General features: G+C 46.9%; 1 protein-coding gene across 1 annotated transcript; it reads left to right on the top strand.

The window, feature by feature from the left end:
* The first annotated feature begins 294 nt into the window (after positions 1 to 294).
* sox9a (SRY-box transcription factor 9a) lies at positions 295 to 3,191 on the top strand. Its single transcript, XM_079757042.1, has 3 exons — positions 295 to 1,089; positions 1,378 to 1,628; positions 1,968 to 3,191. Exons 1-3 carry the CDS (start codon positions 650 to 652, stop codon positions 2,819 to 2,821), a joined length of 1,545 nt encoding a protein of 514 aa, XP_079613168.1. The 5' UTR covers positions 295 to 649; the 3' UTR covers positions 2,822 to 3,191.
* Positions 3,192 to 12,127: the final 8,936 nt, after the last annotated feature.

Raw genomic sequence — 12,127 nt, 5'->3', positions numbered from 1 at the left:
AGATCTCGTTAACATTTAGTCAGATGACGTTGCACTTAACATTTCAACTGCTCAAATTAAAAATCAATCTTAGCAGCATTTTAACATATGTTCCATCAAGTCGTTTTTTAAATAACACAATATTTGACTAAGTCTTGTGTGCAGCCCTGCTCTGCCAGGCAGAAGGAAAAACGGGGATCAGATTCCCTCACTCCGACGTCAGGCGCTGCGGACCAATCAGAACCGGGCTTTCCCGTAACTCATTATTATAAAGGCGGCGCGCAGCGAGACTTCTGTTCAAAGCACTCGCGCGTACTAGGGATTCTACTCAAGGAACAGAAAGGAGAACTTTGCAGATATTCCAGACAGTTAGAGAAAACTCTAACAGTTGGGTTGATCGTTTTGTGAAAGCGGACCACATCTAAACGAGTCTCTTAAGTCAGAGCGACGCGCGTAATAGACTTGCTCTCCAAAGCGGGTTTACGCACAGCCGTCGTTTCTGTGGCAACAGAATAGGTTTCTATTTTTTTGTAATTTGAAGAGTTTTTATCGAACAATTCTGGCTCATAAGAGACACTTTGAAAGAAAGATTTTTTGTCCTTCAAAGAAATCAAATCATCCGATTTTCTTTTTCAATTCACGCGTAATTGTGGCACACGACATTTCTCGCATGAATCTCCTCGACCCTTTCCTGAAGATGACGGAGGAACAAGAAAAGTGTCTTTCGGACGTCCCGAGTCCGAGCATGTCAGAGGATTCTACGGGCTCGCCGTGCCCCTCCAGCTCGAGCTCCGACACCGAGAACACGCGACCCTCGGAGAACGGCTTCCTGCGCGCGGACGGGGTCACCATCGGGGACTTCAAGAAGGACGAGGAGGATAAGTTTCCCGTGTGCATCCGCGAGGCCGTGTCCCAGGTGCTCAAGGGCTACGACTGGACCCTGGTGCCCATGCCCGTGCGCGTAAACGGATCTAGTAAGAACAAGCCACACGTGAAGAGACCAATGAACGCGTTCATGGTGTGGGCGCAGGCAGCGCGCAGGAAGCTCGCGGACCAATACCCACATCTCCACAACGCGGAGCTCAGCAAAACCCTCGGGAAACTGTGGAGGTAGGTTCGAAGTGTGATACAGCCATGCACTTTGAAATGCATTTTACTGATAAGACAATAGAAAAAATGCTTGATTTTGTTCTAGAAACTTTTGGACAACTGTTTGCACAGCTGTATATCCAAAGCCATTGTCGGCCCATTTCCAGCTGTGCTGTACAGACCAGTGTACTTCAGATGCATGCATGTGTATTATCTGGGGTAAATCCGGAACGAAAAAATTGCTCAGTTGTCCGTATTTTTCTTGATCATTCGACCGATCATTAAACCTCTTTGACTTAATTTCTACAGACTTCTCAACGAAGGCGAGAAAAGGCCGTTCGTGGAGGAGGCTGAGCGACTCCGCGTGCAGCATAAGAAGGACCACCCCGACTACAAGTACCAGCCCCGGCGGAGGAAGTCCGTGAAGAACGGCCAGGGAGAGTCTGAGGACGGCGGGGAGCAGACGCACATCACGCCCAACGCCATTTTCAAGGCGCTGCAGCAGGCGGACTCCCCGGCCTCCAGCATGGGGGACGTGCACTCACCTGGCGAGCACTCAGGTAAAAAAACAGATCTGGACTAAACATAACAAGAGAACAAGTAACAGATTGAAAGGAAGGTTAGAGCTAGTGCACTTGACTGTGACTTTTGTTTAATTTCTTTTGCATCTATCTCTCTCTCTCTCTTACTCTCTCTCTCGCTCTCTCTTCTCTCTCTCTCTCTCTCTCTCTCTCTCTCTCTCTCTCTGTCTCTCTCTCTCTCTGCATGGACCAATTATTTATATCAGATATACTAGATATGATGTACTTTATTAATCCCAGATGTGATTGAGGGTGTTAATCCTGCATTAAAAACTAAAATAACCAACCAAGCCTGTTTTTGTCCTTTTTTCCATCCAGGCTCCCAGGGGCCCCCGACTCCTCCCACCACCCCCAAAACAGACATCATCTCAGGCAAGATGGACCTGAAGCGCGAGGCGGGCGTGCGCCCCGCTCAGGACGCCTCCTCCCCCGCCGCCGCCGCCGCCGCCGCCGCCGCCGTCGCCGCCGTGGGCCGCCAGCTCAACATCGACTTCCGCGACGTGGACATCGGCGAGCTGAGCAGCGACGTCATCTCCCACATCGAGACCTTCGACGTCAACGAGTTCGACCAGTACCTGCCCCCCAACGGCCACCCCGGTGGCGCTGGAGTGGCCGCCTTCTGCCCGTCCGCCTGGATGGGCAAAGGCCAGAGCCTGCAGCAGCAGAGGACCCACATCAAGACGGAGCAGCTGAGCCCGGGTCACTACTCGGAGCAGCTGAGCCCGGGTCACTACTCGGAGCAGCAGCAGCAGCAGCAGCAGCAGCAGCAGCTGCAGCAGCAGCAGAGCTCTCCCCAGCACCTCTCCTACGGCTCCTTCAACCTGCAGCACTACAGCAGCTCCTCCGGGGGGCCCATCAACGCCCCCGCCCTCTCCTCCGCCTCCGTCTCGGCCGCCGCGGCCTCCTCCGTCTACCCGGCGACGCGGACGCAGTACGACTACTCGGCGGACCCCCAGCAAGGGGGCGGCGCCGGCCCCTCGTACTACAGCCAGGGCATGTTCTCGGCCTTCGGCTACATGCTCCCCGGCAGCCCCCCCGCTGGCCAGAGCCAGAGGCCCATGTACACGCCCATCGCCGACACCGCCGGCGTGCCCTCGGTGCCCCAGAACAGCCACAGCCCCCAGCACTGGGAGCACCAGACCCCCGTCTACACCCAGCTCACCAGGCCCTAACCCTGGGGGGCAAGACCCACACACACACATGGACGGACAGACAGCAATGGTACGCTTTGAGCTGCTGCACTCCCGAATTGCATGCCATGAAAAACACACAAGCATCAAACAAGCCATGGTGTGATCGTGATGCAGACACACACAGATAGATTCCAACTGCTTCCATTCACACACACACACACGCACACAGACACACACATACACACACACACACGCTCACCCCAACCGCGTCCAGACTCATGCATACATCAATGGAGGAACACGTACACCTCATGCTCATGTCACACACACGCACACGCACACACACACACACACACACACACACACACACACACACACACACACACACACACACACACACACACACACATTACCAAGTGAGCTGTTCTTGCAGACAAAAGAAGGAGAGCTGAACTCAACACGATTGGCTCACGCCGTGCCTTGCTGTTGTATTGTCATAGAAAAACTATAGAAATATATATATATGTATATGTATATATACATATAAATCTATATATCATTTTAAGAGACACGTTTTTTTTATTAATCCTCTGTGAGGACAATTGTCATTGATTGATTGTTATTGATTGATTGTTATTGATATTTCAGGAGATGCTGTGGGGGGTCTTTTCTTGTTGGTTTCTTCTACGCTGGCAGTTTGTAATCAATGAAGGAAAGGGAGCGAGCCGTTCATTATTTTTACCTGTAAATAAGAAACCAAGCTTTATATGATGACTGGATCAGCAGGCCAACACTCCGACCAAGCGGTGGCTCTGGTGTATGTTGGGGAATTTTGTACAGGAGAGAATTCAACCTTTATATGTTTTTGATATGGCTGTTGTTGTTTTTGGCTTTGTCGTCTTTGCGATGTTCTGCAAACCATTCCATGAATACCTTTTCTATTTATGCTCTTCAACGTCGCAAGCCTTTACAAAGATGTCAGCGGGGAAAGAGCGAGAGAGAGAGAACGAGAGAGAGAGAGAGAGAGACTTTACTGCCACAGTACTATAGTATCTGTTGGAGATGGTGGACGCAGCCTTTTACAGCCCTTATGTGCCTTGCCGTTCTGAAATTTGACTGTGTCTGTGTGTGTGTGTGTGTTTGCAAGTGTGTGTGTGTGTGTGTGTGTGTGTGTGTGTGTGTGTGTGTGTGTGTGTGTGTGTGTGTGTGTGTGTGTGTGTGTGTGTGTGCGTGTGTGTGTGCGCACAGTGGCCACAGCTGAGATTATACTTACCGTCTGACAGTTTTGTGTTAAAACGCCACAGGACCTAACCTTTGACCCCTCCCGGTGTCCATTCCCCCACAACCCCCCCCCCCCCCCCCCCCCCCCCTCTGGTTTCCCCCTGCATCCTCCAGCCAAGCTGTCCCCCAAATCCCTACTCCCCCCTTCACACCCCCCCCGTTCCCAAGGAAACGACTCCACATGCAAACTCTCTCCACCCCTTTTATCACCATGTCGCTCACTTCAGATCTGTTTTATTTTTAAATCTTTAATTTATTTATTAGCTATAATTTTATTTTTAAAAGTACGTTTTTGCATAGTATTCTTTATAGCGAATGATGTGTCCCTTTTCAAAGAAGTAGATGGCCTTTAAACTTGTTATGTTCTTAATTTTAGTCAAGGAGGTACTTAGGAATAATGGTACATGCTGTAATCTTTTGTTTTATTTATCTGATGTAAATTTATATTTTAAATATGTTGTGTTTTCCATTATTTGTTTTTGAGATCGGGGGTCATTTAGCTTATTATGTATTAACGATGTTCCTTTTTTGTGACTTTTATTTTGTGTATGAACTTTTTAATTATTGCTTAGTAACGAGATACATGTTATCTCCATTTCTTTGTCTTTGTTTAGTTCTGCCTTTTCCTTGCTCTTACCTGAGGTGCCATTGTCGCTATTCTTGTAGCTTTTTTAAAATAAGCTTTCCAATTCTTAACATACTGAACATCACTGTCCGACCAGTGCTCAGTGTGCTTCAGAATACTCTGCAATTGTACTGTCTTCGAAGAAACTTATCTTTTGTATATGTATTTGCAATAAAAGAGAAAATGCTTGCGAAAAATGAAACGGTTGCAACTTTATTCGTTTTTGTTTCACCCTCAAAATGAATATAACATAAGGTCCTTCTCACCCAGAGTCAATCACTCTTAACAGTGCCCTCTCCCTCTCTCTCTCTCTCTCTCTCTCTCTCTCTCTCTCGCTCTCTCTATCTCTCTCTCACACACAGCCTTTCTCTCTCCCTATATCATTTCCTCACTCTATCGCTCTCAATCTCTCACTCCCAAAAGCCTTGTTTTCTTTTCCTTTCTTTTTTATATTCCTCTTTTTATTTTCTCTCGTCAGCTAGTCCCAGTGGGGGTGCAACTCCTGTCTGCATGTTGCAAGACTCATGAGACTAGGGAGGGAGGGAGGGAAGGGAGGGAGTGAGGAGACGGAGGGAGGGAGGGAGGAGAGTGGTTGGGTGGATTGAGAGGGAAGTAGGGAGGAGGGAAGGAATAAGGGATGAGATGGAGCAAAATAGGAGAGGGTGGCAGGGAGGGAGGGAGGGAGGGAGGGAGACAGGGAGAGAGGGATGGAGGGAGGGAGGGAGGGAGACAGTGAGGGAGCAGAGGGGGGAGGAGAGGGAGGGGAAGGACATGGAGGATAGAGGGAGGGAAGGAGAGAGGGAGGGAGAAAAGAAAAGGAGGGATGGAGAGAGAGAGAGTGAGAGTGAGAGAGAGCCAGAGAGGAAATAAGGGAAGGAGGGAGCATAAGATAGGAGGTAGGGAGAAATGAAGGAAGGAAGGAAGGAAGGAAGGAAGGAAGGAAGGAAGGAAGGAAGGAAGGAAGGAAGGAAGGAAGGAAGGAGCAAGGGAGGGAGGCTATTCACATAAAGTGATATAACTGAAGAAATACATAAAACAAAAATATATTTTTTCAATATGTCTTAAAATGGGGGAGGAGCCAGAGGCACAGTGAACTCACAAATGAACATAAAACATGTCTTCAAAAAAAATACAAAACAGAAAATGAATCGGTTCTGATCTCCTGCGTGGTGCTTGCAGCGGTAATATTAATATTGTTTATTTACTTATTTTGTTTTTCTCTCAGATGAAACACCAATCTATGTAAGGATTCAGAGATTTTCAAGTTAAGATGAAATGGACAAAATAGTCCTGAATTATTCAATTATTTAGGGAAGATGTTGATCCCCCATAAATAATGGATAATTTGGTTAAGCAACGGCTAAGCAAATGAAAGACGTCAAGCACCCTAACATTAAACGAATCAGAGATGCAAGGCATTCCATCGTCACACTCAAGTCATGTCAGCCATTGGTCATAGCTCAAAATGAGCTCCTGGGAGGATAAGGCCTCACGCTAACTTAATAGAGGACGCGTTTCCCTGCAGTGGTTTAGCAAGCCAGCAAGTAGTTGGTAGTCACGGTCGCTCCTTGTTACCTGTCCCTCAGGGATAAATAATAATAAATCCAAGACCCCTATGTGCTCTATTCACCTTCTGCTTTGATCAGTACTTCATTATTTCATGTTCATGAAAACCTTTTCAAAATTGCTGTGATTGCTATGATTGCTATGTTTTCTAAAGTTAGGGTGTGAATTATGGGCAGCACAATTTTGAAGGTTCTGGGGGGAGAGTCTCTTTAAAAAGGATTATTAACACATTTCTGTAAATCAAACTATTCTGTATGAAAAATAACAGCTTGTTTGGTTGTATAATTTTGGCAACTAGTAAACCTTTTTTAAGAAAAAAAAAAACCTGTATTCACCACCAAGGAGCACTCATCAAAATAGTCTTCCACGGTTTATGAACGCAGCGCTGCACAGTGATGAAAAGCATTTTAAGTAAAGGTAGTCTCTGTGGTAATAATACGTGCCTGCTGGCCACATTGCTAAGCAATAGCTCAAATCAAATTGTCCCATTCGAATCGCACAATAACAGGAAGCCTGGCGAAGCTTTTAGTCGATAAAAACTGAAAAAAACAAGACATGGAGCGAGTGCGAACATCCATCATAGCGCTGCTAGCATAATAGTGACACAACATCACCATACACCACTCATTATTTCCCCTTTTATTCTCTGTGTCGCTAATCAAATCCCCCTGGTCACACACTGACTGGAACACAAGAATAGATACTATAGCACGCCGGGGCTTGAAGGTCGAATCTGCGCAAAATGTTGTTCTTATCCCGAGATAGCCAATGGGATGCCAATTCCAGTTTGGGCTGGGAGATGTTTCCCAGACCTTAAGGAAATGAGTGGGAAGAGAAAGTCGTCAAAAATACACACACAGGGAGACAAAAAAGTGAGAGAATGAGACAGAGAGAGAGAGAGGCACGAGACGAAAAGAGAGAGGGGAAAGTGAGAATGCAAGCGAGAGGGAGAAGTACAGAGGGATGGCAAGAGGGTTAATAAAGGTGGGGAGAGAGATGACTTCAGTTGAAATAAAGCAGCAGTAGGAGACATCTGAGAAGACCATCAGTCTCTCTGGCTCTCAGTGTGAACAGAGAGAGGCCTGGGTCTGGAGTTTCTTTACGTCACGGCCCACGGCCACTGGTCAGAAACAAGTGAGGTGTGAGTTCAAGAGATCACCACCTCCGCCCTGTGAGGTCATGGGATCACCCCCTCCTCCCTCCCCAAACCGGTCACCGGATGAATCACTGACATTGGTTAGGGATGTCCGCCTGATTTCAAAATAGCAGCAGGCCCTGAAACAACTGTGAAGTCATCGATGATCAGAAAGACCCCACGTTTGTGGTTGGTGTTATTTATGTATTTTTCTTTGGCCTTTCTATCCTTTTTAAGTTAGGTTAGGTCGGAAATGTATGGACCAAAGATACACCCGTGAGTCAATAACTACTGTACAAGTAAGATCCTAAGATCAAAAAGTTATACTATACAAAAAGTATAACTTTAATTAAAAAACGAAATTATTCAATTTAGCTACAAACAAATCTGTTTTTTAACATCAAGCCCTTACAAATATGCTCAAAAAATTCCTTACTCAAACCCTTAAACGTTAACCCTAAATCCTCCTCTGCACTATTCCACAACCCATCTCAACAAAGCTTTATGCTGCAAAAACTCTAGATCTAACAAAACACAACACAGATGTCCCCCCGCACACACTGGCCTTTACCACTGATGGCGGGTGACACTTCAGCCAGCCAGCGCAGGTAGACTCACACACCAGAACTAATCACAGGGACACGCCCTCGTTACGTACCCCACTAGCGGGAGTGACTGGCAGATCAGACACTACAGACCCTGGTCCTGATTACCATGCAATACTCCCTCCTTTCTCACGATATGCTACAGCCCTTGGACACAGGTCCGATAGAGGCTGAGCGACGACTCATGCACCGCCGGCTGGCTGGCGGTCCCAGCTGGGGCATACTGGAATGATGAGGATGATGATGATGATGATGATGATGATGATGACGATGACGATGATGACGATGACGATGATGATGATGATGATGATGATGACGATGATGATGACGACAAAGGGTGGAATTCCGGCCGTGATTGGGGCAGGGAGCCAGCAGATTGAGATGTTTAGCTTGACTTCTCCTCTGAAGTCACCGTAGACACTATGACACGGTGCACAGATTGATCCCGGGTGGAGCGCTTCAGTCATGCCTGAAGTAGAGCTTCAGAGAAGGGGTGGCGGGGCTGGTGGATGAGGTGACGGTGGTGCCGGTGTTGGTGGTGCTGATGCTGGTGGCTATGGTGGTGGTGGTGGTGGTGGTGGTGATGGTGGTGGGGGTGACGGTGGTGGTGGTGGTAATGAAGATGGTGGCTTTGATGGTGGGGAAGTTGGTGGTGATGGAGGTAGTGGTGGTAGGGATGATGGTGGAAGTGATGGTCGTGATGATGGTGGTGTTGGTGGTGATGGTGGTGATGGTTGTTGTGGTGGTGGTGATGGTGGTTGTGGTGGTGGTGATGGTGGTTGTGGTGGTGGTGATGGTGGTTGTGGTAGTGGTGATGGTGGTGGTGGTGGTGGTGATGGTGGTGGTGATGGTGATGGTGGTGGTGATGGGGGTGGTGGTGGTGGTGATGGTGGTTGTGATGGTGGTGATGGTGGTTGTGGTGGTGATTGTGATTGTGATGTGGTGGTGATGGTGGTTGTGGTAGTGGTGGTAGGGATGGCGGTGGTAGTGATGGTGGAAGGGAGGTGGTGATGGTGGTGGTTGGGGTGATGGTGGCGGGGGTGGTGGTTGTGTGCTGGTGTCAGTAGTTGCGCTGGTGGTGGAGGTTATGGTGGTAGTGATGGTGGTGTGGAGGTGGTGATGGTAGAAGATGGAAGGAGTGGGGGTGGTGTTGATAGAGGAGGCAGGTATACTGTTGGTTGGATTGGTCTGTGGTCGGAGGAGGTTGGAGGTGCATTGTGTATGAATTCTTTGGGGGCGTTGGTGCTCCCGTCAAACTCTTTAGGAATATGGCGAGATCAACTTGTTTGTTTTACACAGTTTGTTTCATTTCGGGGCCCATGAATGCTTTATTTAAGCGTTAAGAATATGAATTATGAAGTAAAACACTGGTTGTTGGGTTGTGCAACGCAGTGTCATGGTCAAGAACTGAACAGAGCAGAACACAGAGTTTCCAGTCGACTCCTGGTGTCGTCTCTACTCGTCAGCACCGAAGACCTCTTCCAGAAACACTTTTTCACTTTCATTCCCTTATCCCGCAAACAAAGTAGACAATAATTTTGGCCGCATCACTCCTGAGAAACAACAAAAGCAATTTATATTCCGAACCCAGTCCTCCTGGGAGCTGCCCCCTCTTTCCAGATCCCTATGGGTGGTCTTTTCAGACGCAAAACACATCACCAAGACATGAAGAGTGGAGGGGGAGACAGAGAATCTGAAGACTAAGGGAGGGAGAGAGATTATCCATAATCATCAAAAATGACATCGGCCAACTCTGATCACCGGAGGCCAGTTGGGCTGAAACAAACAAGAGGCAAACTAAATAAAAAAGTTAGAAATAATGAAATAAGTATAGAAATAAGTAGACGAATGCATGAAGCAGTTGTTGACGTGCAGAGGAACATTTAATTGGCTCGGAACGGTTCGGGGTCCATGCCCCACTTACGCAGACATGCAAAACGTATGCGTATAAAAATGACACTTGTTATACATAGAAATACAGCGTGTGTTTCGACCTATAGCCTACATGTATGTTTGGTTGCAGTTTTACTTCCGCAAGCGATCACATAGCTGTAACTGTATGCATACTTCTATGAGTAAATACATATGAATAACGGTACTAAGCCATGCCGTAGTCTTAAATGTTATAATGATGGTGATGATAAACAATGGAAAACAGCAACATGCATTAGCTTACTAACACAGCTGTAGGGGGGACCTTCTGCTGGACCCAAGCGCCAATGCTGCTGCTGCTTTCAGTTTATTGTGTTCCTGGGATGGATTTACTGTGTGATTCTCAAAGGATCTTAGGACCAGCATGCTCACACACAAACACACACACACACACACACACACACACACACACCCCCCCCCCCCCCCCACACACACACACACACACACACACACATACATATATAAAGAACACAAACCCCTCACATACACACATATATGTACTGAAAATACATACAGAACCATACACACACACACACACACACACAGACACACACACATGTGTTTTCCCCATATACACACACGCACACACACAGACACTCACACACAAACACACAGTGTAAGAGGCAGAAATGTACACACAATAAGGCTTGGACACAACAATATGTAAAGTTAATATGACTCACACACACACACACACTCACTCACACACACACACACACACACACACACACACACACACACACACACACACACACACACACACACGCACACGACGGGCATACTGTATATACATATATGCTCAGTAATTTAGCACTGGCACTTATTAATGCGAGGCAATGCCAACGCACATAAAAAAAACACCTGTGTGTAAATGTACGTGTGTGTTCGTGTGTGTGTGTGTGTGTGCGTTTCAGACGTCTCCTCAGAGGCTTGTTTTCTGAGAAAAGCATAGGAAAAATGTGCATTGGTGCAACACACCGTCCATTTTATTCCTCACAGGATGACTCTTATGCCGACCGTTATTTATTTATATATTAATGCTCAAATGTATGTATGTATACATTGTTATTTATGCTATGACTCATCTTTCCAAGCTACTCCAACGTTGTATTTTTCAGAAGGGTTTTAATGTATAAAGAAATCACTTATGATGGTGATTTAAAATACAGTATTTGAAATGTATCTATTCAGATGCTCGAAATTGTTTCCTGTAAATGTAACCGCACAATAGTATTTGCACATGTTCTGTGTGTATGTCTGTCTACAGCACATTATTTGTTCAGAGTGTCACAGATACACACACACATGCTCACACACACACATACACACGTAAATGCACAACAGACACACACACACGCCCCGAACACAAGCAAACACACATGACCGCAAGCCCACACATCCACAAACACACAGTGTTGTAACAGATAGTGCTCTGCTGAGACGGCATGCATCACTGGGGGACTGATCCATAGCCCCCCCGCCTGGGAGGTCAAGCACAGTACCGCCAGATGTACAGGGGCACACGCAGACACACACGTGTGTTCGTGTATGCATGCAAACACGAACACACGTACGCACACATACACACACTGTGTCTGTGTGTATGTGTGTGTACGTGTGTTTGTGTATGCATGCACAACCAGATGTGCAGGGAGTGACCGGGTACTATTTGTGTGTGAGTGTGTGCGTGTGTGTGTGTGTGGTTTGTGGTTGTGTATGGTGTGTGTGTGTGTGTGTGTGTGTGTGTGTGTGTGTGTGTGTGTGCGCGTGTGTGTGTGTGTGTGTGTGTGTGTGTGTGTGTGTCTGTGTGTGTGTGTGTGTGTGTGTGGATATGAGTTGTGGTTGTGTATGGTGCTTGGCCATGTGTTCTAGTAGTGGAGGGTGTGTTTGTGTGTGAGTGCGGTTATGAGTTGTGGTTGTGTATTCACGCCTATCTCGAGATGTGCTCTAATGTCACGTTATAGACATCTGGCAGGGACAACAGTCAAACAAACACACACACACACACACACACACAAACACAAACAAACACAAACACATAGATCAAAAATAAATCCCAAAACAGTTTATTTTCGAGAAAACTGGTTGAAAAACACGAGAAGAAAATGTATTATAAAGTAATAGAGAAGGACATAAATAAGTAAACAAATGAGTGGAAGAATGTATGAAGCAGTGGTTGTGGAAATAGGAACATATAATTG

This window comes from Pollachius pollachius (assembly GCF_949987615.1).
Source record: "Pollachius pollachius genome assembly, chromosome: 19".
Classification (NCBI taxonomy): domain Eukaryota; kingdom Metazoa; phylum Chordata; class Actinopteri; order Gadiformes; family Gadidae; genus Pollachius; species Pollachius pollachius.
Note: the sequence above shows the minus strand (reverse complement) of the source record. Positions and strands in the feature narration are given on the sequence as shown.